A 22,827-nucleotide genomic window follows, 5' to 3' on the forward strand; every position below is an offset into this window, starting at 1 on the left:
GTGCTGGTTGAATCGAAGCGCTCCTATCCGCCTGCGCAGCAATCGTGTCGCTGAGAGACAAGTCGGATCGAATGAATAAAAATGTGAAAATCTGTCTCAATAACCTGTCGCACTTTGATTTATTCCCCTTTACTTTTTCCGCCTCCCTTCTCTTTTTGTCCTGTCAACTTGAAAAATTAGGGTCGTGAGGTGGTTGGTAGGTTTCGTACGAGGTGACGAGGTGAGAGTTTGGGGGTTCGGGTCAGGTTGGCAGTTGCTCGGTCGGCGGACAGGGTTATTAGTTGATTTTTCCCCAACCTCGTTCCCGAAGGATCGTCGTCGCTCGCAAAAATTGATTGAATTCTTTCCTCCTAACAGAATAACAGCTCGGATCCCCCTCCTTCTTCGCTTTCGCAGTAGATTAGAATTATCGCTCGTCGACGGAAAATTCGATCGATCGCAGGTGAAACATGAGGTGAGTTGGATGGTGTCTTGGACAAAACAGTGGGAGCGCGGGCGTCGTGGCAGTAATATTGTCTTGGGGAAGAGCGGGATGGCGACCGAGGAAGTGGACCATCCGACGAGACGGGCAGCAATATAAGACTCAATGCCCATTGACATTGACCATTGCCATCTCTCCCTATTGCTTCGTTGCCCCCAGTACCCAGAGTACCCAGAGTACCTAGGGAAGAAGGAGGGATGGTGGTACCTTTGCTCCTTCCACCTTTCCATTCACGGCGGGCTAAGTGCAGGAACGGGCGACGGGTTGGGCAACGCAGCAACGCTTAACCTCCTCGAAGAGTGGGGATGATCCCACACAGCCGATCCGGATATCCTCGATTGTTATTGGTCCCCTGGCGAAATTGAGCCGGCCAGGGTATAAAATGCTAGAGTTACCTTCCCAAGGTGTGGCGTTAATACGGACGAGACTGTGGACTGGTGCGAAGCACAAAGCAATAATGAACGGGATCAATTGTGGATGCTCAGTTTCAACTGCCTCCGTCTTGGGATTTCTGGAATACCAGAAAATGCAGCCAGGAGTGAGAGATCCACCTCGTCGCAGAGGACGATGCAGTCAAGGTTGGCTGCTACCATCCTCCCATCACTCCTTGTCACTCCGGATGCACCTTGATCAGATTTCTCCCGTATCAGATCGATCTTCTTCGTCCCAAAATGCAAGCTTAAAGACCTTGCTTAATTTAGCGTTCAGGGTCGACCAGATCAGGTGCAGTCCGCTGAAATCCACTCGTTCGCGGCGTGGCTTCCCCCATGTGTGAAGGATTGAAGCTCTGTTCCCCTCGTCTCTTCTCACATTTGATTGAGTTATTTCATTTCGGTGATGCCATTCCCCAATTACGACGTATTGCGGGATTGCCTTGCTTGAATGTGTGTGCAGCTGCCCATAAACGAAATTGGCCGAGAAAGCAAGGAATGTAGCCCCATGCAACATCGGCATGTCCATCAGTGCAGCCGAGCATGTCCTCATATTCCAAAGTACCTGACAGCAACAATCACGTTGCCAGGTACATACATCTACGGGTAGCTCCCTCCGGGGAATGAACTCATCTAATCTTTCCAAAAATTAACATTGCTCTGCAATGCCACCAAAGGGAAGCCTTTCTGGTATTCCGCGGTACGAAGTACACAATGTGATACACTTGATCGTGTAACGTTTTGTGTCTTCTAAAATACCATGGGTCATGGCCTTACTCCGCAATTAAAACACGGGTATTCAGTCAGGAAGGAACCTAAATTCTCGTCGTTCCGTTTCCTCGAGGGTGTCAATTGATCAGTTTAGATCCCAGAGGATGTCCTGCTTGGGTTGGGGTTGGGGCTCAGTATTCTCCTCCCGCTTGGTGTGTTGTCAGTCATGCAGGGTGACTTGGCTGTGAGCTAACCCGCTGTCCATGAAGGAAAATACTTCGTACTTCGTGCAGGGTATCAATATCTATTCTTGTCGAGACATGACGAAATTTGTTAATGGCAGAACATGGATTTACCTTGAATTCTCTCATGACGAAGGAGGCTCTTCCCCGCCTCCCAGGCCTGGTGAAGTAAATCAACCTCCCCCGCCACGAATTCGGTCTCTGTGACGGCAGCACTTCTGGTGGATTTCCATCCTTTGTTTCTCTTCTCATGGGGAGACCTACTTCATACTCCGTTTTCCCATCCCGGCAAAGGCTTAAAGACTGGCCCGCCTTGCATGAAATCGGCGCCGCTGCAAGCTCTTTCTGGACTCGAATGCGCGCAATTAGTCCCTGTACGGAGTACACTGCCCTCCCCTGTACCAAAATCAGAAGTTTTTTGTCATGCCAAGAGGTGGAAAACACGATGTGCTCTCCCGACCATGTCGGAGAGGGTTAATTGGCTGAGCCCCAAAACGGAAAGATGGAAGATTCCACTCCACCCATGTCGTGGGATGGTCGATGACTTGGCAACACCCTGGGGAACGAGGTTCACACGAGGTCGAGACCTTGACAGAGCTTATTGACTGGGCGACAAGATCGCATTTCGCAGACTTCTTCGCGAGCTTATCCACTCGTCACGAGCACTCGATTAATGTCGACCTATAAACCTTGGTCGCTTCCTTCTCTCAGTAAGAGGATGTTCCAGCATCCCGCGAAAGGGCGGTTGGCGTTTCAGCCCTCGTCATGCCTAACCAGCCCCGAGGGAAAATTAAAATGGGATCGTAGGCATGGGCCAGGCCATTCTTATGCATGTGGGCCTTCTTCGAATGGTTCTGACGCCGCAGATCACCATGCATGTTCGTCTACACTTACTTCCCGCTCGGGAGTTTTCCACCCGCTGCAGAAACGATATAACCTAGCCTAGCTACTCAGCTACCCAGCTCATGTGTAAATTATTTGTGTAGAATCAGCCCCTAGACAAACCGTAAATCATGGGACCCATGCCGCATCTAGACTCATCATCGACCATACCTCGGTATCTACTGTCATTCGTTCAATGTTTGCCAAACATGGCGAACACACCGCCACGATGCTTCCAACCGCCCCTGAGGGCCGGGGCCAGTCGGTCGTCAATGAGTCTGTAGCTTCGAAGCAAATGGTTAGTGTCACAGCCCCGATAATTGGAGCCCCGATAATTGGATTACATAAGGACCCCGCACTGCCACACTGCGGGAAGCCACAAGAGAAGCTCGAAGAGCCACTCAGCTGGACCTCACTTACACATCTAAGGGGAGGATGACTCCCGCAATCATGGGGAAGAACCCAAGGAGGACAGGACAGCAGGTATTAGAAAGGTAGTGAGAGAAATTTAGAAACTGCGAGCGGTCAGTCATTTTCCTCAGCTTTGGAGTTTATCTTATAAGATGCGTTCTTTTATCTTTTCTGTTCAATATTATAGTCTTTTGCTTATTCCTTCTATCGGTGACGCCTAGCGATGCAGATTCCCACAGACTATAGATTTCCCGACGTCCTACGAAGCTGTTACGACCACCTGCTGGCTATTTGAGCCATTTCTCGAAGTTGTGCTGTTCCAAGTCTGCTGCCCCATTCCTGTGGGCAAGCGTAGTCACCTTCAGCTTTGGGTTATGTTTTTCGGTCCCAACAACGCAGTCTTCGAAAGGGATTGCTTGTAACAACTCAAAGTGGAGACAATAGAATAGTTAAAGAGATACTTTCTAGAAAGTAAATACAGCGCCCTTGTGCATTCCCTCCCACTTCTCAGGTCTAACAGATACGGCAATCATGTCTAAACATTAACAACGTATCCGAATCCTAGAATCATAGCGACACCCAACACAACCTTCGAAGGCCTAAATTTTCCACCTGCACCTGGGGTGTTGGCCGATTCGCCCGGGGTAGTCTCCGTGGGAGTAGTGGGGTTCGATCCTCCATCCGACGTGCCAGTTGCTCCCAACGTTCCCGATGTTTCCGTAGCAATCTCGGAGCTTCCAGTCGCGCTGCCCGATAGGCTCTTGGGCTTGTCTCGGCAGATTCTGCATATGTCTTTGTTGTTCTCGGCTTCTCGGCGTGCTTGTCTGATCACGCTATCGGGAGCGACTGGGCCTCCATCGCTTGTTCCTTGGCAGCCGGCGCTACCTGTCACGCTCGCCAAGCACGAGTTCAATTCATCCATGTCGAGACCTCCAGGCACCACCGGGCAATACACGATGCATGTGAATGAGTTCCAGAACGGCACTACCGGGGCGGTCCCGCAGCACATGGCGATGGGCTCCAAATTTTCGTCATTGTAGGTCGTGTAGCAGACACCTTCGGGATAAGGTGGGTAGGGGGTCTGGCCGCACAAACCGCCGAGGGACATGGCTTCTTTTCATTCCGGGTTAGTATTAGAAAGGAGGTAGACTGGTTGAAGAAGGATCCTGAGAAGTCCAATGGGCGAGTTTGCTAAGAGATAGAAGGCTCGATGAGTGCCTGGGCGAAGAGAGATAGGTAGGTCTAGAGCAGTAAGCGATGGCCATTTTATAGTTGGAAATACCTGGGCAAAGGTGGTTTCGAAGAACCGAAAATACAAGATGCTTCTTAAAGCCATTTGTCGGCGCTGTCGTGCACCGCCATCACCCTTGACGGGATGGTATGAGCAAGTTGGCAGGGTATGCTATTTTTATGTTACATTCTGTGGACCTTAGAATCATCACAAATATTGAGGGCGAAGCCGCGATGCATCTACGCTCCGTCCCAGCCTTCAGTCTACACGATCCTCGAGACTGCTGAGAAGTGGAAGAAGCCCTGAGCCTCCTTAGTCAACGTTATTTTTTTATTCATATTTTTATTCTTTTTTTTCCCTTCTTTTCCTGAGTATAATAGATGAGGGTAATAGCACTCCATTTAGACCAAACATCACCATATTGTGAGTAATGATTATGCTCTAGGAAATAGTACTCGAGAAGGTCTTTTTGACGAACCGATATTATAATCGGCAAGGATCGGGGTCTCGGGGCGGGCTTGGCGCATAATATCAAGCGATATTTACTTTAGTAAGACAATCCTTCTGCCCTCGGAATGCTAGGGGTCCAAGAGAGTTGTTGGCAGTAGAGGGCGTATTCTCCGACTTGTTTGACGTGAATCCCTATCGGTGGAGTGATGATGCCCCGAGTCGGCGGCGATTATGAAACGATATTTGGTTGGGCGCAGCACGGCTCCTGGTCTTTCTACTGGCCAACCAGTCCTACTAAGCAGTCGGGGCCTTGTTACCACGAAGGGCTAAATCGGGGTTGATTATATATCTCTTCAGATATAGCCAGATGACCGTGAGTGATCCTTTCGTTCCTATTCTAACTAGCCGAAATTTGCATGCTAGTCACCTCGAGGAACCTTGGTTATTCCAAGATCCTTCAGTCCTGTCGACGGTCCAACTTGACTTGGTCCTCCAGCTTCATCAACAATGCAGCTATGAACATCCAGGGTAAAAGAGATCGTGTATTGGCTCAGGGATCGCGTGGCTCTCCAGCTGCTTCTGACACCTCCTATCCATACTATTTCGATATGTTGACTATTTTTGAATTGCTTGAAGGATTGCCGGTTATCATCCTTGGGGATTTTGAGGTTTAGACAAGGTGGACGGAGCTTTTACTCCATTGATGTTGATAAACGCGCTTCCCCGCGATGAACCGGTTGCTCGCTTGTCGTTAATCTAAGCCACGGGGAGTTGCTCGCTGCCCGGGTCTACTTGCCAAAAACATTGTAGACACGAGTTGAATCGCCATATCAACCAATGAAACGGAGCTCCGCCGTGACTATAGAACTTGCATCATACTCGCACATATACTCACGAAGACCCAAGTGAGCAGAACAGACGCCCAAATGATCAATGATCACTTCATCTTCTATCTCGGTGCCGTGATGTCTTGTCGAAAGTCTCAACCAACTGCTTCCCATCCACGGTCCTGCGAAACACTAGGCTCGATATCTCCACTCCCACCCATGTCCTCGACTGTTGGGTGACCGGTTCTAACTTTCTCTTAATCTTCGTGATGATACCGACCCATATGCGATAGCTAAACCACACGGTTTCTACGATTATTTTCAGTGAGATCCAAAAGGGTGATGAGAGTCTCCATTATTCTTCAAAGATGATGGTAATGAGCACGCATGGGAGAGTGATGGCGAAAGGCCGAGGTATAAGGATTGTGATGAGGAAGATTCCAAGATTGAGGATTGAATTCCAGAGCAGTCTAAAAAGCCGCGTGAGTCTCACCGCAGGCTTCAAGACCAGTTGCTCGAAATTCTTGGCTTAACTGGGCCAGCTCACGAAGTAGCGAGGCCACTATCAGGAGACGCCTTGCCTCGTCAGAACACTGCCCTACTAGCTCTTTTATAGATTAGATAAGCCGCATGTGAGGAACTTAGTCGACCTATAAGAATTTCCCTTCCACCTCTTCCCTGGTCAGTTGACCTCTTGGTTGATTGGTCGGTCGGTCGCTCAACTGACTTGTCGGACTGGCCCCGTCCGGCTTTCTTAGTTAATCATTCACGTGATTCATTTTCCTGCCGTGCTACACCGCTTCCTCGTCGCGGGGCCCAGTCGATTAACGTTTTTGTAGCAGCTAAAGACTGGTGGTCGAAGCCAGCAAAGCTGCATGTTTCTCGGGATCACGGATATTCTGGTCCACCCGACGAGTTCCATGGAACTCTTGGTACCAGAATTGAGGCGTTTCAGATGGCGACGAGCGGGGGTCCGTGAGGTTGGTTCTAGAAGGGCTGTGGAGGGTGTTTCAGGGTGCTGGATTCATTTCTTGGCTCCGATCGTTTGGTGTGGCGTTGTTTCTTAATAGATGCTGGATGAACGACGAGGTGGGAATAATTTCGCTGGCCTGAGGAAAGGGTGGCACGGCTCGGTTGAACTTTTGAAAGTTTGGTGGTCCGAGGAGGCCGTGGGTGATGGACTGGAGAGGATAAGGTCCGATACTTTCAGATGCGTCACGATGCCCGAGTTTGGGAACGAATAAGGCCACGGGTCCGGCGTGGCCTGGGAATGGCGTCACCTAGGGTCAATGGTCTTGATAATTTTTTTTTTCTTCCCATTCTTGGAGGGTATTCGTGAAGAGAAACACGGGCAAAGGGAGCTTGCCCTACCCGCCGATGCAGGCCCGGGTTTCCCCAGAAAGTGCCACTCACGCAGCGGTCGATCAACCCCCCGAAGGTTTCTCATCCGTCATCCTCCAGTGAGGCTGGAGCTTCTCGAGTAGTCTTCTCCTGTACTGAGTGTCACTCCGGGGATCGAGAATACGTCCCAAAATGGTCGCGCATTGGACCAGGATCCTGCCAGTTTCATCTTTGACCACATTCGTAGGCTGTAGGCTGGTCGTATGTTTTTTTTTTTTTTTTTTTTCTATAAATTGCTGAAGAGACCGGTGTCTATGCGCTTCCCGCAATTACAGCGCTTGAAGACGAATTGGAAGGTCTCTATCCTGCTCCTACCTTTAGGCAAGTTGGACCCTCTTGTGTTCCTGCAGGGTCCCTCTGATGCCCGCCATCACTCCAGCCTTAGCCCTGCCCTTTGATCCCAGAACCTGAAGTTGACCACACCGGCAACCCTCACACCATCGCCGACGAACCCCCCACCTCCCCGTCCACCCTACCATGACCCACCACTGCACATTACTACTCAGCCATAAGATTCCAACATCTCCCATCGCCAAACTTGCAAACTTGCCGTCCGCTCGTGCGCTTGCTCTAGGTTTCCTGAAGAAGTGTGAATCAAAACAGACCCGCTAAACCTTCGATCGCTGCGAACGTGACAGTCCCGATTCAGGGTCCTCCTGATGTTAATTTTGTGGAATGATCGACTCATATGGTCTCAGATTTCTTTAAACCCGGGCTATTTAACATATATTTCAAGTGCTCTGGCAAAATCCGGATGTACGTAAGCTTTCGTAACCCTCACCATATGTTGCGGCTCGGGCTCAATCGAGTAAACGAGCAGTTTCTCATTTGGGCACCGTATTCATCCTCTCTATCCGCAGGTTGTCTCCTACCATCTATTCTGTTGTATTCGATCGGTACGCCGCAAGTAGCATTCCAGAGACTATAGAGAGATCGTATTATTGACAGCGAGACCTTGGTTCCGGGCCGTGCTGATACATGATCACCGGGAAGTTACCAATATTTTCTCAGGAAGGACCTAATAACCAACTGGCGTTAAACAGTCGCCTACTCGACCTAGGTAAACAGGTCTAGCCGAATCAAAGTCTCCTAGTAGCGGAGCCAGGGTGACTACGAAGCCAAGGGCCTGCGGAGTGTGCCATCCTTCGAATCCGAAGCTTCTGCATTGCAGTGCAACCAGGAAACAAACATCTAGTTTTGATAATCTTAAACCGAGAGGGGTCACCATTAGGACAATGCGGACGCAACACCGAACCGGTACTTGGTCGACCCTGGCAAGCATCTAGCTGGGTCCATGCCATGAGCGGGAACCGGACATGTGTTTAAATGGTCTTGATAGAGGGGTAAGCAGCTTGAGCTCAACGCTTAGAAAGGTCAAGTGCTATGCTGGGCTTGTGTATGTCAGGCTCGGTCTCAGGCGATTCAATGCGAGAAGCGCGGCATAGAACATCGCAATGCAATGAATGGTCCGGTCAAACCTGACCTGCGACCATGAGCACCGGGTCATGATAGAGGGGCTGTAGTAGCATAGGGCTATGTGCATAATCATCAATTGCTAACCTGGTCAGCAATGAGCTGCCCGTCAAGGCTTTGCATGCAGAGACTGGTTACCGGGTGTGGTTCTTGCGCCGTCGACAGTTCTGACCATGAATGATACAAACCTCTCCCCTACGGCATTGCAACGACCAGGGAAAGGCAGGACATCAAAACTCAAAAATCAAATTGCCACATCCGCCTTGAGAAGCGACACTAAGATTGGGGGGACCCTGCTCAAGTTGTGAGAAAGGGGCCTTTTTCACCTGCTCCGCTGACCCTAGCATCGCAGTCAAGGTCACAGAGTCTCCAGCCCTCAGAAAGAGGCACCGCACTCGTTACCTCTCCGCCGACGACCGGCCTTGGGCCTGTAGGCCGCCTACACCCGCCAACTGGGTTCACGAGGACAGTTCATACCCCGAATCAGACGAGCGGCTCAACTTGGCCGAGGTGGAGGCAAGGGCGTGTAATGTTGAAATCATGAAGTACCATGTATGCCGTAGCAGGAACATATAGGAAGAACTGAAGCAATTAAGTGTGCGCAACTAGGCCGTCCAATGCCAAAATCTCAGGTCCGACTGTAAGAGTCAGATGCTGAAATGTGTATGGAGGTGCCCGCCCACGCGAAGCCTGGCTTCTTAGTGGCCCCATTTACTGGACTAGCGACCGGGGCAAGGCTGCGGCGCGGACCGTTCAGATTAAACAGCGTCAGGGAGGGAAGAATAAAAAAAAAAAAAAAAAAAATCCGGTTGAAGAGGCAGAGCGTCCGAAAAAACCGCCTGGGTTGAGCTGTGGAAGCCCTCGAACTGCAGTTGAGAGCGTCGCGATCGGGTCTTGGGAGGAAATCTGGTTTACGTAATTCACCAGTCCTCTAATGAGGACTCTTTTCCCCTTCTCTTTGTTGACCTTTCCTAACTTTAAGGAACGTGGCAAGCTTTAACTTTGGCATGTGAGGACTGGTTTCCGATGCTCCGCATCTGAGATAAGGGACAGGGCTTATTGAGTGACGATCCGCTCCCCTGGTAATTCTTAAACTTTCAAAGTTAATCAATATAGTATTCGTGGAGGTAAACTTCGTCGAGGACAATGTGAGTTGGTCGGCCTTACTTATAACGCGGGAGACGATTCGTATTTTTCGTAAGAGGCGTCAGGGTACAGTACGGGCCAATCGAGACAACACGGTCTTGATTTCCCGGATCTCTCTCTAGATTGGACGGTGATAGCTTGGCCATATCAATTCATTTTTGGTGGAATTTTAGGACGAATATTTGTCGAGTTTAGACTGGATAGAAAAGTACGCTCGGTCTCTAGGGCCGTTTTGGAGTGGAACAGTCATCTCGCACAGTAGTAAGAAGCCCAAGATGCCGCCATGCCAAGGCAGCGTCGTTACAAGTGCACAGTGTTTATATATACTGTAGGAGCCGGGTTGAGAGGAGCCACTGTATTCGTATGCTCGAGATGAAGATCCCAAAGATAGAGAGCAGCGTGGAGCAGGCGAGAGAAATCATACTGCTGGGAATAGGGGGCTGAATCAATGGCAGGTGAAATTTTTCTCAGAAAAAAAATGCGATAACAATCTTGACACATGTTCTATTTCATCCCGCATCTGGTCCTTCATCAAATCCTCTTTTCTTTTCTTTTCTATTTTTTCCATTTGATCTTTTTTACATTTGATATCGGTTTCTGGACTCTGTCTCCACTGGTCGCGTGCCCCCAGATTCTAGTATCAATCACACTCGTTTCTCGCAATTACCCTGTCATTGGGTCCCCGACGACTCACGCACATTGATTCTGACCATCTGACCCCCTAGCCGTCAATCATCGTGCACTACTTTCGCAAGTTTCTGGGAGGTCATTAGAGCAACACACGACCGCGACTCGCGACTACACGGCGACACACGACCCCCCTTTGGGCTTCCCCGAATACTGGACCCGTCCGTTCCTTTTTGGCAGCTATTCTTGAATTCTAGAAGCCAGCAATAGTCTCCTTCGACCGTTTAGTCGCTTTCGGCTGCTTTTCCTTCATCCTTGCTCGGTCACTACCTCCCAGCCCGCTCACTAGAGGTCACCTGGTCCGCTCATCTGCAGCCAGCAACGGAGGGAAGCATAAACCCCACGACGAGAGGCACGGCACGTTCATCTTTCCGCCTTCGGAGACTGGGGTCTGCGCACTCATCGACCGCGAACCCGCCTCAAGCGCCAGGATCGTCATCGAGTAATTAGCTCCGGGATCTATTATTGTCCCCTACTTCGTACCTCACACATTACTATCGAGGTTCGCTTGTGAGAAGACAAGCTTGCGGCAGGCCTCTCCGGCAAAGGCGTGTCCTCGTTCTCCAATTTGTTCCCTTCGACACTGACTGCAGCTGCTACATCGTCGAGGGCAATTTGTACTGGCCCTTTTCCGAGACACCCGCCTGACCCCCTTTACTCTACGAAGGTACACTACCAATAGCCAAGGCAACCTCAGCTCCTTCCCCAGACCCAAGTCGGTACATTTGCACTGGACACTGTGTCGCCGCGACTGCAGCACACGGTCTACCTCTGGTCCCTCCCTCCACTGCACTACACTACCTGTGTACACGGCCCGCCCAACATTCCACCTTTCCACCACTGTCACCTTTTGCATGACACTGTAAAACCTTGTACTGTACCGGCCCCACATATCGACAGCCACCCCCCATCACTGCCTGTTGTTGTCGAGTCGAAGGGAGAAGAAAAGCCAAGGCGACTTTGCAGCCCGGACTTGTAAAACTCAAATCGACTACATCTTCTCTATAACCCTCCCCCCTCTCTCTCTCGGCTGTCCCCTCGCATCTTTTGCGGAAAGGTGCTGCTGCTAAACAGCACCATCGCCGCCCAAAATTCCGGACCCAAATTCCAGTCGTCTCCCTTCCAACATACCCCTACGGACCTTACCCTCACGAGAGCACCCGGGCCTAGGTTCACGATCGACGTCATTACTGAGCCCTTCGGGCGATAGAGCCCGCCAACTCTTCCGACGCACCCCCGACAACAGCCCGGTCGGCGACTCCGGCGATATTGCCGAGCAGTTGGCAGACGAGGAAGATCCTCTGCGGCATCGTGTCGTTGACGGGCCTCATGAAGAGCTGCTGAACGGCTATCGGCGGTCCCAAAAGAGAGTCAGGGTCCGAACACCCTCCGACCGCGACTCGTACTCTCCCCATCGAGCCATCGACAAAGAGGCCATCGAAATCCCTAGTGCTGCTCCACGACGAATTCCCCGCGCCGAACGTTTAATCGCTACCATCATGGGTTCCAATCCCATCCACGGCCTTACCGGCCGTCCACTAATGTATGTGTGTGCCAACAGCTATAGCTTCGGTAGCTAGTATCCTGAGCTGCCCTTGTAGCCTGTTACACAGCGACGGCTATCCTCGATCCTGTTCTACTCACAGTGGTCCTTTACTAATTGTTCCACAGCTATTTCACAAGTATTTTTGTATCATTAGGTGTCTTTTTGTTTGGATATGATCAAGGTGTAATGTCGGGTATCATCACGTAAGTCTCCTTTCCCTCCACGACTCGGGCTGACGATTGCAACCAAACCTATCGAGTCGTCCACGGCGCACTGACTCTCTTGGCAGTGGCCCTTTCTTCAATGATTACTTTAATCAACCTTCGAAGGCTCAAATTGGCACCATGGTTGCCATTCTCGAAATCGGTGCCTTTTGCTCGTCCCTCATCGTCGGCCGAGTTGGCGACATTATCGGTCGTCGGAGAACAATTCTATACGGGTCGTGCATCTTTTTCGTCGGCGGTGCCATACAAACTCTCGCCATGACCATGTTCCAGATGATGTTGGGTAGAATCATAGCCGGTTTCGGTGTCGGCATGCTCTCGACCATCGTTCCCGTCTATCAGTCCGAGATCTCGCCTCCCCACAATCGTGGTAAGCTCGCCTGTATCGAGTTTTCCGGCAATATTATCGGCTACGCATCGTCTGTTTGGGTTGACTACTTCTGTGGGTTCATCCAAAGCAACATGTCCTGGCGCATACCGCTATTTATGCAGTGCGTGATGGGTGGTCTTCTTGGCTTGGGCAGCTTGATCATCGTCGAGTCTCCGAGGTACGTAGAACTACTGTCCTTACCAATCTGCTGTTACTAACCCCTCCTTCCCTTATAGATGGCTGCTTGACAATGACCACGACGAAGAAGGCATTGTCGTTATCGCTAATCTGTACGGCGGTGGTGATATCCACAACGCCAAGGCCCGTGACGAATATAGGAACATTAAGATGGACGTTTTGCTGCAACGTCAGGAGGGCGAACGCTCATATGCCGACATGTTCCGCAGGTACCGGACCCGGGTGTTCATTGCCATGTCTGCCCAGGCTCTCGCCCAGCTCAATGGCATCAACGTCATCTCGTACTATGCCCCGTACGTCTTCGAGTCTGCGGGCTGGGTTGGCCACGATGCCATCCTCATGACCGGAATAAACGGCATCACGTACTTCCTGTCAACCATCCCTCCTTGGTACATTGTGGACAAGTGGGGCCGCCGACCCATCCTGCTGAGCGGAGCTGTCGCCATGGTGTTCGCACTTTCGGTAATCGCCTACTACCTTTATCTTGATGTGAAGTCAACACCGACCATGGTTGTTATCTTTGTGATGATCTACAACGCCGCCTTCGGATACTCGTGGGGTCCCATCCCGTGGCTCTACCCGCCGGAGATTCTCCCCTTGAGCATCCGTTCCAAGGGCGCAAGTCTGTCGACCGCCACTAACTGGGCCTTCAACTGGTTCGTGGGTGAAACCACCCCTGTGTTGCAGGAAGCAATCCACTGGCGTCTGTATCTGCTACATGCGTTCTGGTGTGCCGTCAGTTTCGTTGTTGGTAAGTCTAATTCTGCGAGTTTCAAACCGATCTTACTCAAAGCCTAACGTATTTATTTCAATAGTGTACTTCATCTACCCAGAAACGTGCGGTGTCCGCCTCGAGGACATGGATGTCCTATTCGGCGACGCGAGCACCGCTGCAGGGACACCCTCCCTTCGAGCGGAGACCGATTCCCTCATGCCAACAGGCTCTCCCATCGGCTCCGATTACCGCGGTCGCCCCGCCTTCACTCCAGCAAATGCTATTCCCGGTCTAGCGCTGGATGCCCCGGACTTAGATGGCAGCCGACCCAAACCCTCAACATCGCCAGTGGACGGGGGAATTGCTAACTGGCTCTCCAGAGTTGTTAACAGGAGCCGGAGTAGAGCAGGTAGCGGCAGCAGCAGTGGCAGATACGCCCCGATCCGGCAGGGCGAAGACTAGGTTCATTTATCGTTTTAAGGCGCCGGGCTTTGTTCTAAACAAACAAATCTTGCTTTTTTATTTTCCTGCTCTTGCATATAGATGGCGCTAAGTTCCGGGTTTGGAATGGAAAGTTCAGCAATTGTCAGCGACCCAAAATCTAAAAGGGCACTCCTGTCAGAATACAGGGGGTGACTGCTGTGAGATTCCTAGGACGCCTCTCTTTTATAAGAAGCAAGACGGTCGAGCGCAAGGCTACCATTTTTCTTATTGTTCCCCATACTCAGGGTGTATTTCTTAAAGCTGTTTCCATTTCGCCTTTTCATCTTAAACCCGTCTAAATTGGGGGTCGGTCCGTTCGCCATCTTCTGAGATCATGTACATATATAAACGCTTCGCATGATACGCAAATGCTGGGTGCCAAATTTCCGTCATCTGCCCTCCGGTTCCTTATTTAGATTTTTCGATGTGATGTTAAACACCATGATGAGCTTAAATCGAAATTGTCGTCGAGTTGTCATGGTGTTGAGGAAAATGCTTGGTCAAAACCCGCCTTGTTCATGCCTGACCAATCAGGCTCTCGCACAACGGAGTTCAGAGCGGTCCCGAAGCCAAGCTCACCCAGAGTCCCCAAATTTCCATCTTCTCTATCAAAACCCATGACCTGGCGTTATATTCAATGATGGCGACGCAGGAAGTCATCCACGCATACCGCCATCTCTATCGCGGTCTCCTTCACGCCGTCAGATTCTCCGCGCCAGCGCGATACATAGCTCGCGACCAGCTACGCCGGGCATTTCGAGAGCCAGTTACTATATCAACATCAGCTACATCTACTACGACTCGCTCGCCCGTGCTTGACCCGGAAGCGGTAAAACGGACGATATGGTTCCTCCAAGCGGCGGCGAAGGACCGGGGCCTTGAGCATAAGGTGTTGAAGAATTTGCTCAAGGTCGCGATGTTCCGCCACGGAAAGTGGGTGTCGAGGAGGAAGACGTGGAGGACTGTTCAGCTGGAGTTGAGTCAGGGGAAGCCGCAGGATGGACAGGAAAAGTAGGTCATCTTGCTTTCTTTTTTTTTTTTCCTTCCCTCTCTTTCCCCCGGCTGTGGACTGAGTGTCCTTGGGAAGGTTTGGGCGCTAATATGTGTGATGCAGAGAGGAGGAGATTCTGCGAAATTATCTACATTATGATATGACAGTTGCTATGCTGAACAAGACCATGGGTTTGTGCCTCCGTTGAAACTTGGTCGACACGGAGCTGTAGCCCTCAATTGGACCCTACCAGCGTTTCTCCTCGAATCTCGGGAATCTCACTCGGCCCTGTCCGCGGCGGCATCAATTGATTCTCGGGTCAAGCCTGAAGGTTTAGTGGCGAACCATCGAACCGAGTCTAGATCCCCCGAACAACTGATGCAACAACCTATCAGCCCTGCTCGAGGGACCTTTACGCCTTGAGTTTGTGTACATTACACAGCGAGGAGGGTCTGGGTCTTGTGCCTGACTCTCCTAGCGCCATTTGACTGATTTTACTTTCTATGTACATTATGACGGAGACTGGAACCAGATCGATCAAGGCATGTCGAGCTTGACGCAGTGTACACTACATATCATAAAGTGTAGTTTTCCAAATTTAGAGAGAATTGATACCCTTTTTTACGGAATGATATTTGGCCGACCACATTCCCAGACTTGGTCGGCACCGGCGACCTGGAAGTGGTGACGTCCTTGCATGATTCGTGCCTTCAACCGAGGGTACAAGGATACATAGAAAACTCATCAACTTGCTTTTTTTGAGGGAGCTCTAGATTGAATGGGGTTTGGCGGGAAACTGCAAAATCGTGATTTCACCTTTCAGCACCTGCTGGGCAGCAGGACTTGGAAAGGAGGGGCCTGAAACAGTACACTGTTAGTGGCCCTGCACTGTTTTTTCATGTGACGTAGGTGCTGAGGTCACCCACTTCCAGCCATTTCCCCTCCTCCCCCACACAGTAGATTGTTCCTTCCCTAAACTCTGTGTGAGAACCACGAGCTACAGGTTGAGGTACTGCGACATGTAAGTAACTCAAAATCATGAACACTGTCAGGGGGGGTTTAAGTGATTTCTCCAACCTGTAAGACTCAATCGCGGAACACAATGGCAGAGCTTCTCGTCACCATCGGTACATGCTAGGTTTCTGCCCAGGTATTCCTGAGCTCAAAGACATTGGAACCCCGCAAAAAACACATGGTGCTTCTCCATCTTCCCCATCTAGGCATGCTTCGAGATCATCGAAACCTCTCCGGAACATCAATCTGTCAATGGTCGAGCACCACGATATCGAGATCGAACCACATCGGAAACTCGAGGGGTACGAGGTAAAGGGAGCTGCCTAACACACCGAACATCATCCGCCCGGGCGCTCCCCCCAACGTCCCGAAGTTGGCCTTGAGGGGAGTCGTATCCCAAGTCGATCAAAGTCAAAAACATCACCACCACCACACTGTGCTGGGTCTATCTGCATCAGAACTCGAAACGCTTCCCGACCGAAGACGGTTGTACGACGAACGCCATAGGGCCAGCGGCAATTCGACTAGGAAACTTATCACGAAACGCGCTGCCGTATAGCTCGCCCCGTTCAGCTGGGTAGCTCCGCGCCGTGCCTGAGCTCGGATCGTTTATAGAGTCGCCGATATGTTCCCGACAATACTCTATCGTTCCGAACCATGCCTGAAAACGGGGGACGCCAGGGGGCCGCGAGGAGGTTTGCGATGCATTATCGCACAGAGATAGCTGCTAGTGGAGCCAGTGTCATCTCGACCCTCGCCGCGTTTCCTCTCGACAGCGTGAAGACCCGCATGCAAACATACCAATACAATGGCGTCATAGATTGTATACGACACACCTACCGAACCGAGCACTTGAGAGGCTTTTTCCGAGGTATGTTGTACTCGAGTTTCTCAATGGCTTCCCGGAGTGGATCAAGATGGCAGAGTACTGATCTGTTTTCTCTTTCTTCTAGGCGTTGTTGCGCCAATGGCCAGCGTTACACTCGTTCGAACTATATCCTTCTCAATCTATGTACGATCGAAATACGAATATGCCAAATGGATTAACAAGACATTTGGCGTCGACGTCGTGTCCCGCACCAGCGACAAGGCCAAATATCCCAATATCTACTCTTGTGCCTGCTTTGCAGCTGCGGGGGCTACCGCCGGCTCTTTCATCACCATTCTTGCCTGTCCATTCGAATTGACCAAGCTAAGTGCTCAGGTCTCGGTTCTACTTGCGCAGACCAAATCAAAGGATATGTGTAGTCAACGCCAAGCCGTCGCCGCGAGTTATCAAAACAAGGGCACCTTGAAGACCATGGCTACGATTATAAAGCACAGGGGCTTCATGGGCCTATACACCGGCTTCAATCTTCATCTGAGTGAGTCTTTTTTTGCCGGCCTATGTAGACCGTGGGTAGCACCTGCTAACGCGGTTCAAGTGCGCGATACCCTTGGTACTGCGATATACTTTGCGGTGTATGAGAGTAGTAAGCAGCTCGGCACGTCCTTGGGAGGAGAGCATCCATACGCTCGCAAACTGTCCGTGCTGATGTCAGGAGGCCTTTGCGGCATCGTCTCCTGGGCGGCGATTTGTAAGTGGGCTCAAGACAGTGGATATTTTCGAGGCGTTCTAATCGTACTGCTGCAGATCCAATTGACTCTGTAAAGAGTATCTATCAGAAAAACTCACTTCTGTATTCGAAGGGCCAGAAGGTAGAGCCACGACCGAAGATTGAATGGCTCAAGCGAGACATGTATCGCGGCTTGGGTGTATCCATGGGCCGCTCATGTGCCGTGAATGCGATTTTCTTCTCATCCTTTGAGTTTATCAAGAACAGCATAAAGGCGTTGGAGGAGACACCTCCCTGATTTGTCGATAACACATTTTGGAACGACTTCCGGACGTGAACATGGACGTTGTTTCTTGTTTCATGCATGTTTGTTTCCCGAGAGGGGATAGGGAGTTAGAGGCAAGGCATTTGCATTTCTCGCCAGGACTGCTGGCAGCGAAAACGACAGAAAGGAAGAAAAAAAAGAAGAGGAATAGCTCTGGCCATGGTCTTTTTCAAGAGGGCAGAGTATAGGTTGGCATGTTTTCTTCATGTTTGTGTATGCAAGGGGGAATACGGATCTCATCTGGAACTGGTCATGACACGGTATATGCATCTCGAAGACAGAGCCATACTAAAGCTGAATAAAGACTTCCCCGAGAGGGTCACAAATACAACGTATAACGGCAGCGACTTTGTTGGAAGACTCGATGATCTTCAACATCTTGAATCTCCCATGCTCACAATTGCAGGCTGCCTCGATTAGTCATCATCAACACGAAGCCAAGACACAATTGGATTGTGGGGAAATAATAACAACCAATTGTAAACCGCGAAGGCCAAAGTGTCCAATGACTTGCACCTTCCGGTGGCGGCTCCATGCACGTGATGGTGGCGCCCTGTTCCTGCCTGATTGCGACCTAATAGCCGCAGGGCGACCAAAGTTGGCCATGATTTTTCTCTTCCTTCCAACTTGCAAACCATACTTCGTACACAACAGCTTCACAGTAGTTGCTACTGCAAGCGAGTCTGGACATTCGCATCAAAGCCGTGACAACGGTGCATCGCGTGAAAATCCCATCGTCAAAGACACGATCTGTTGGTGTTTTCATCCCGGAAGACATCATCGAACTGTGCCGAGTAGACTTTTCGTTTTCCTTTCGCGCATCTTGATCAATCCACCTCTCCCAATCGGGCACCACCAGGCACCCGTCCTCGCGGGTTGTGCTTGTAGCGACTCTTCTTTGAGACGGCTCTCTCCCGTTTTCTGGTACACTAGATTTACCTTGTCCTTGGAACACGAGAACATCCAAGCCGACGGTGATCTTATGTGCTTGTATTTCGGCAGAGTTTGTCGTACTTTGACCACTCTGGAATAACCCCCTCTCTCCGAAGAAAGGGGTCGTGTTTTCCCTGTTTATTTTCTTTTATTTGTTTCCTGTTTGTACCTGCGGAGTATTTCGTGGCCCACGATGTTTCGATAGGCTCGTTCAAAGATCGGGAAGAAATTACGCAAAAAAGACATGGAAAAAGGGAAGAAGAAAAAGCCCGCAGCTGTCGGCGATGCTCGCGACAAGCTGAAAAAGGCACACAAGCCGGGCTATGATCGAACCAAGCCGCCGCTGCCAGTGCTGGTTGCTAAAGACCCCCCTCCACAGCCTAAACTAAAACACCAGACATATTTTGAACTAGTTGAGAATACGGACAGGAAGAAGCAACTCGAATTCAAGGTATCGAATAATTGCCGGACCAAGAAACTTCTAAAAAGGCGAAGCCGCCCTTTCTAACTGACTCTGATGATATGCAGATCACCACAGAGACGACGCCCCCACCAGGCTACACATTTCTTCCGATTGTAGGCAACTCGGACCTGACGGCCTTGTGTAAGGATCTGTCAAGGGAACAGGATGCCATGATCTTTATGGTCTCGGTTAGTCTTTTGTCTTCTCAAGGATATGAGGAGAGATAACTCCTTCCGTTGGTTCCGACATCTTTTCCACCCACCCACAAACTAACCCAGTGTTCCACTTTTCCAGACATCAAGAAAAGAAGATGCCAGCGAGCTTTCTCTACACACCTGCCGTACTGGGCATCACTTCCGCGAAGCCATTGTTGAAGAGGCTAGCGCGAAGCTAGGCGACCGCCTTACAGGCCTCGTCCCGGCCAACCATGGTATTCCGGAACCGATCCCCGAAACCCAAGAAGAGATTAATGCGCAGGCCGACGCCGCTCTCCGAGAGCTATTTCCAAGAATACCGAACACGGACCGTCAAGAAATTATCGATCATGCTTTCAGAAAGGTAGGCTCTAGGTATTGTGGTATTGTCTAATAGTTCTCGCTTACACTACTTCCGTGATAGGGGAAAATATCCAATGGCAGCCCTGTAGTCGGCCTTTGCGCCGAGCTAACACTATCCCGCCGAGTTCAACTTGCGGTTCTTGCCCATATTCGACACAGACATACTCGGTATGATTCCCTGTTGAGGGAAACTACCTGGGAGCATGCCAGGAGAACCGTCGAGGCAGTCTGCCTTGATGTAATCGTCAAGTGGCGAGGCGACGAAGAGAATGGCCGGGATCAGCTTGACACGATTCTACGTGAAGTTGTTGTCATCTCTGACTCGGAGGATGATGATGAAGAAGAATCCGAAGAGGATTCAGATGTGCCAGTCGTTGTTTCCCCTCCAGGTGCTGAACCCGCGCGTGTGGCGATCAATGCCGTCGAGGGGCCAGAGGCCGCTCTGGCGGCTTCCCTGGCCATCAATGTCAGACCTCAGAGCCGAGACCACACGGCTGCACCTGTTAAGCCAGCGATGCCAAAGGTGCCAACCACGCCCCTTAGGACTAAAGGTAATGCGCGCCTTAGCAAGCGTGCCCGTAAAGCGGCCAAGAAGGCGCAACGAGGCTTTAGCCGATACCAAGCTGCCTGGGACCAGGCCATGGAGCGGAGACGCCACGAAGAAGTGCCCGGGCACCCACCCCAGGGTACGCCGTTGGCCAGATCTACTAGCAATGGGCGGTTGCCCCCGACATCTCTGGATTATAGTCCAGCCTACTCCCCGTATGCTGCCCACCCTACCCGGGCAAACAATGAAGTGATTTATCTCGGACCCGCAAGGAGCTTGGGGCCTGCTAACGCTAATGCGCCCACCTTTGAACGACGCCCAGCGGCGCTCGAGGCCGCCGGGTATAGTCCGAGCGCTCGGGGCTCGCGTGCCGTCTACCGAGAAGAAGCTCAGGCGAGATCCACGGAGGTGATGACCCGCAGCTATACAAATGCCGCGTTTCCCGCACAGAAGCAACCGGAGCCGCGATACAAAGATTTGCTGGTCCGATCTATTGAGACGCCCAATCCCACACCTGTTTCTATGACCCCGCGGTTTGTCCGTGCCTTGCCTCCCCGCAAGCATGCCCGTGACGAAAGCCCGGATGAATACCAGGCGAGGGAATATCCACCAGCTCAATCCTACGGTTCCAGTGCCCCTGTGGACATCATCCAGGACCACCACTTGAAGCGGCGCCGTGTGATTAGCGATCACGACGGCATTCCAACCGCAGCCCCCGGCGTGTATCCACAAGATGACCACTCCCGCTACCCTCCTGAACCTGCTCACCGCGTAATCCAAGCTCGTTACCCCCCATCTTACGCGACTTTGGATCGTGAGCCTCAGATGAGAGAGCAAGCACCAGCCAGGCCCACGTTCTATGAGATTCGGTCTGAGCGTGGTGCAGCCAGAGATCAGCCGGTTGTTGTTCATCATTCTGGCGCAACTCTGCGATATGCCGATGAGCTTGTTGAAGTTCGTCGTGCAGTTCCTGAGGTTCGCCAGTACGCTGGGCATCGCATCGCTGCGACTGGGGAACGAACAGTTCTCAGGCATCCCTCTGGTATGGGAGCGGCTCCCGGCCGTCCTTACTACGAGGACCCAGGATATCGACCTAGCCATAGTGATCCTTCTCAGGCGCCAAGGGTATCGATGCAGCCCATCTTCGTGAGACCTGTAGACCGGCAGCCCTCCGAGTCATCACGTCCCCAGGATCCTATCTATTCACACCAGGAGATAGTCCGGGCAGCACCTGAGCCACGGCGCCTCGGCCAGGAGGTTTATGCGCCTCCCCCACATCAGATAGAACCGTAAGTATCGCGTTCGAACCCGGTAATCTCTTCCTTTTGATTAAGAGCCTATACTCACTCCGGGATAGGTATTACGGTGACCCTCGACAGCCCCATTTGGCGGCTCCCCAACAGCCTAGCAACCTCCCCATTCGACCCCAAATTCAACCCCACGAACTTGTTCGCGTGGGACCCCCTGCCCAGCAACCTACGCGGTTATCATACCCCCATCACAGTCGACCTGTAGCTCCTAGGGATATCATTGTCCTTGATTAGGGAAAACAACCCCACCGCCATTCTCGTATATATTATGTCTCACCAACATTTTCTCTTCCGCATTACGACTTACTCGGACTTCGGTACATACAGGCAAGGCGTTTAAGATGCATAGAGGCTTCGGCATGTCATATTCTGACTGGAGGAGGAGCATTCAACCTGATACCCATCTTGGCGGAGGCATTAGTGTATTTCACAGCATTGTTTCGGAGTATATGTTCGTCGGTTCGCATTAGCTATGGACTGGTGGTAATATTATTTTTGCATTCCCTCTCTTATTAGAAGTGGAGAACTCGAAGTGATTTCTCCGTGACGCAGACAGGCAGGCTGGGATGGCTCGGCCAGGCTCCCCTCGAAGTAGAAAATTCAAGAATATAGACTGAGTGATTCTGTATCTACCAGGCATTGGCCAGATAATAGAATCTCGTAGATCGTATTCTGGTGACCTGATGACGCGGTCGAATCTTATTGTGCAACCAAACAATACCTTGTCTTCGATGTTCTCTTTCATGTGATAATTCGAGTCTTGGTGGGGCATTTAAAGACAGCTGTTGACAACTGTTACATAAAGCTACACTTGCTTCGGATGGTTTGTGTGCGTCATCTGGTACGTCGACAATTTGCCCCTCAGTGGAAAGGTCAAGGATGTTGCAGCCTGCCACCGTTATCACGCAGGGTGGGCGTCAAGTTTGAGAAGCAAGGGACGCATCTTCATCTTCCAAAAAAAGAAAGGGAGAAACCCACTCCAACCTTGAAGAAACTCTAGCCGATATTCCTTTACCCGATTAGGACAGATTAATTTCATTCCCCTTGTTGGGAAAAAAAAGAAAACCGAGAAGAAGAGCTGACAAGCAAGGAATATGTCGGGACCAGCTGAAACGGTGAGTGCCCGGCTCCGCGAGGACCCAATTCATGCACGCCATTCCCGCCTTGTCCCACAGACAACAGCAGCCCAGCTAACGTCTTCCCTTTCTTCTCCTCTTCTTCT

The 22,827-nt window shown here is 51.1% G+C and overlaps 3 protein-coding genes and 1 pseudogene across 3 annotated transcripts; 3 read left to right on the forward strand and 1 right to left on the reverse strand.

The window, feature by feature from the left end:
* Window positions 1-3,693: 3,693 nt before the first annotated feature.
* On the reverse strand, window positions 3,694-4,266 carry SAPIO_CDS5155 (annotated as a pseudogene; the record flags this gene model as incomplete).
* Window positions 4,267-12,263: 7,997 nt separating this feature from the next.
* On the forward strand, window positions 12,264-14,924 carry SAPIO_CDS5156 (uncharacterized protein; the record flags this gene model as incomplete). Its single annotated transcript, XM_016787540.1, has 5 exons — window positions 12,264-12,691; window positions 12,750-13,462; window positions 13,527-13,715; window positions 13,807-13,888; window positions 14,444-14,924. 5 exons carry the CDS (start codon window positions 12,264-12,266, stop codon window positions 14,922-14,924), a joined length of 1,893 nt encoding a protein of 630 aa, XP_016642871.1.
* Window positions 14,925-16,571: 1,647 nt separating this feature from the next.
* Window positions 16,572-17,768, forward strand: SAPIO_CDS5157 (uncharacterized protein; the record flags this gene model as incomplete). The annotated part of the gene is made up of 4 exons (XM_016787541.1): window positions 16,572-16,785; window positions 16,868-17,278; window positions 17,339-17,491; window positions 17,548-17,768. 4 exons carry the CDS (start codon window positions 16,572-16,574, stop codon window positions 17,766-17,768), a joined length of 999 nt encoding a protein of 332 aa, XP_016642872.1.
* Window positions 17,769-18,972: 1,204 nt separating this feature from the next.
* Window positions 18,973-21,810, forward strand: SAPIO_CDS5158 (uncharacterized protein; the record flags this gene model as incomplete). The annotated part of the gene is made up of 5 exons (XM_016787542.1): window positions 18,973-19,179; window positions 19,257-19,379; window positions 19,486-19,749; window positions 19,810-21,584; window positions 21,675-21,810. The coding sequence occupies 5 exons, from the start codon at window positions 18,973-18,975 to the stop codon at window positions 21,808-21,810; spliced, it is 2,505 nt and encodes an 834-aa protein (XP_016642873.1).
* Window positions 21,811-22,827: the final 1,017 nt, after the last annotated feature.

The sequence above is a fragment of the Scedosporium apiospermum genome (genome assembly GCF_000732125.1).
Source record: "Scedosporium apiospermum strain IHEM 14462 chromosome Unknown SEQ_SAPIO_0097, whole genome shotgun sequence".
NCBI classification, from domain to species: Eukaryota; Fungi; Ascomycota; class Sordariomycetes; order Microascales; family Microascaceae; genus Scedosporium; species Scedosporium apiospermum.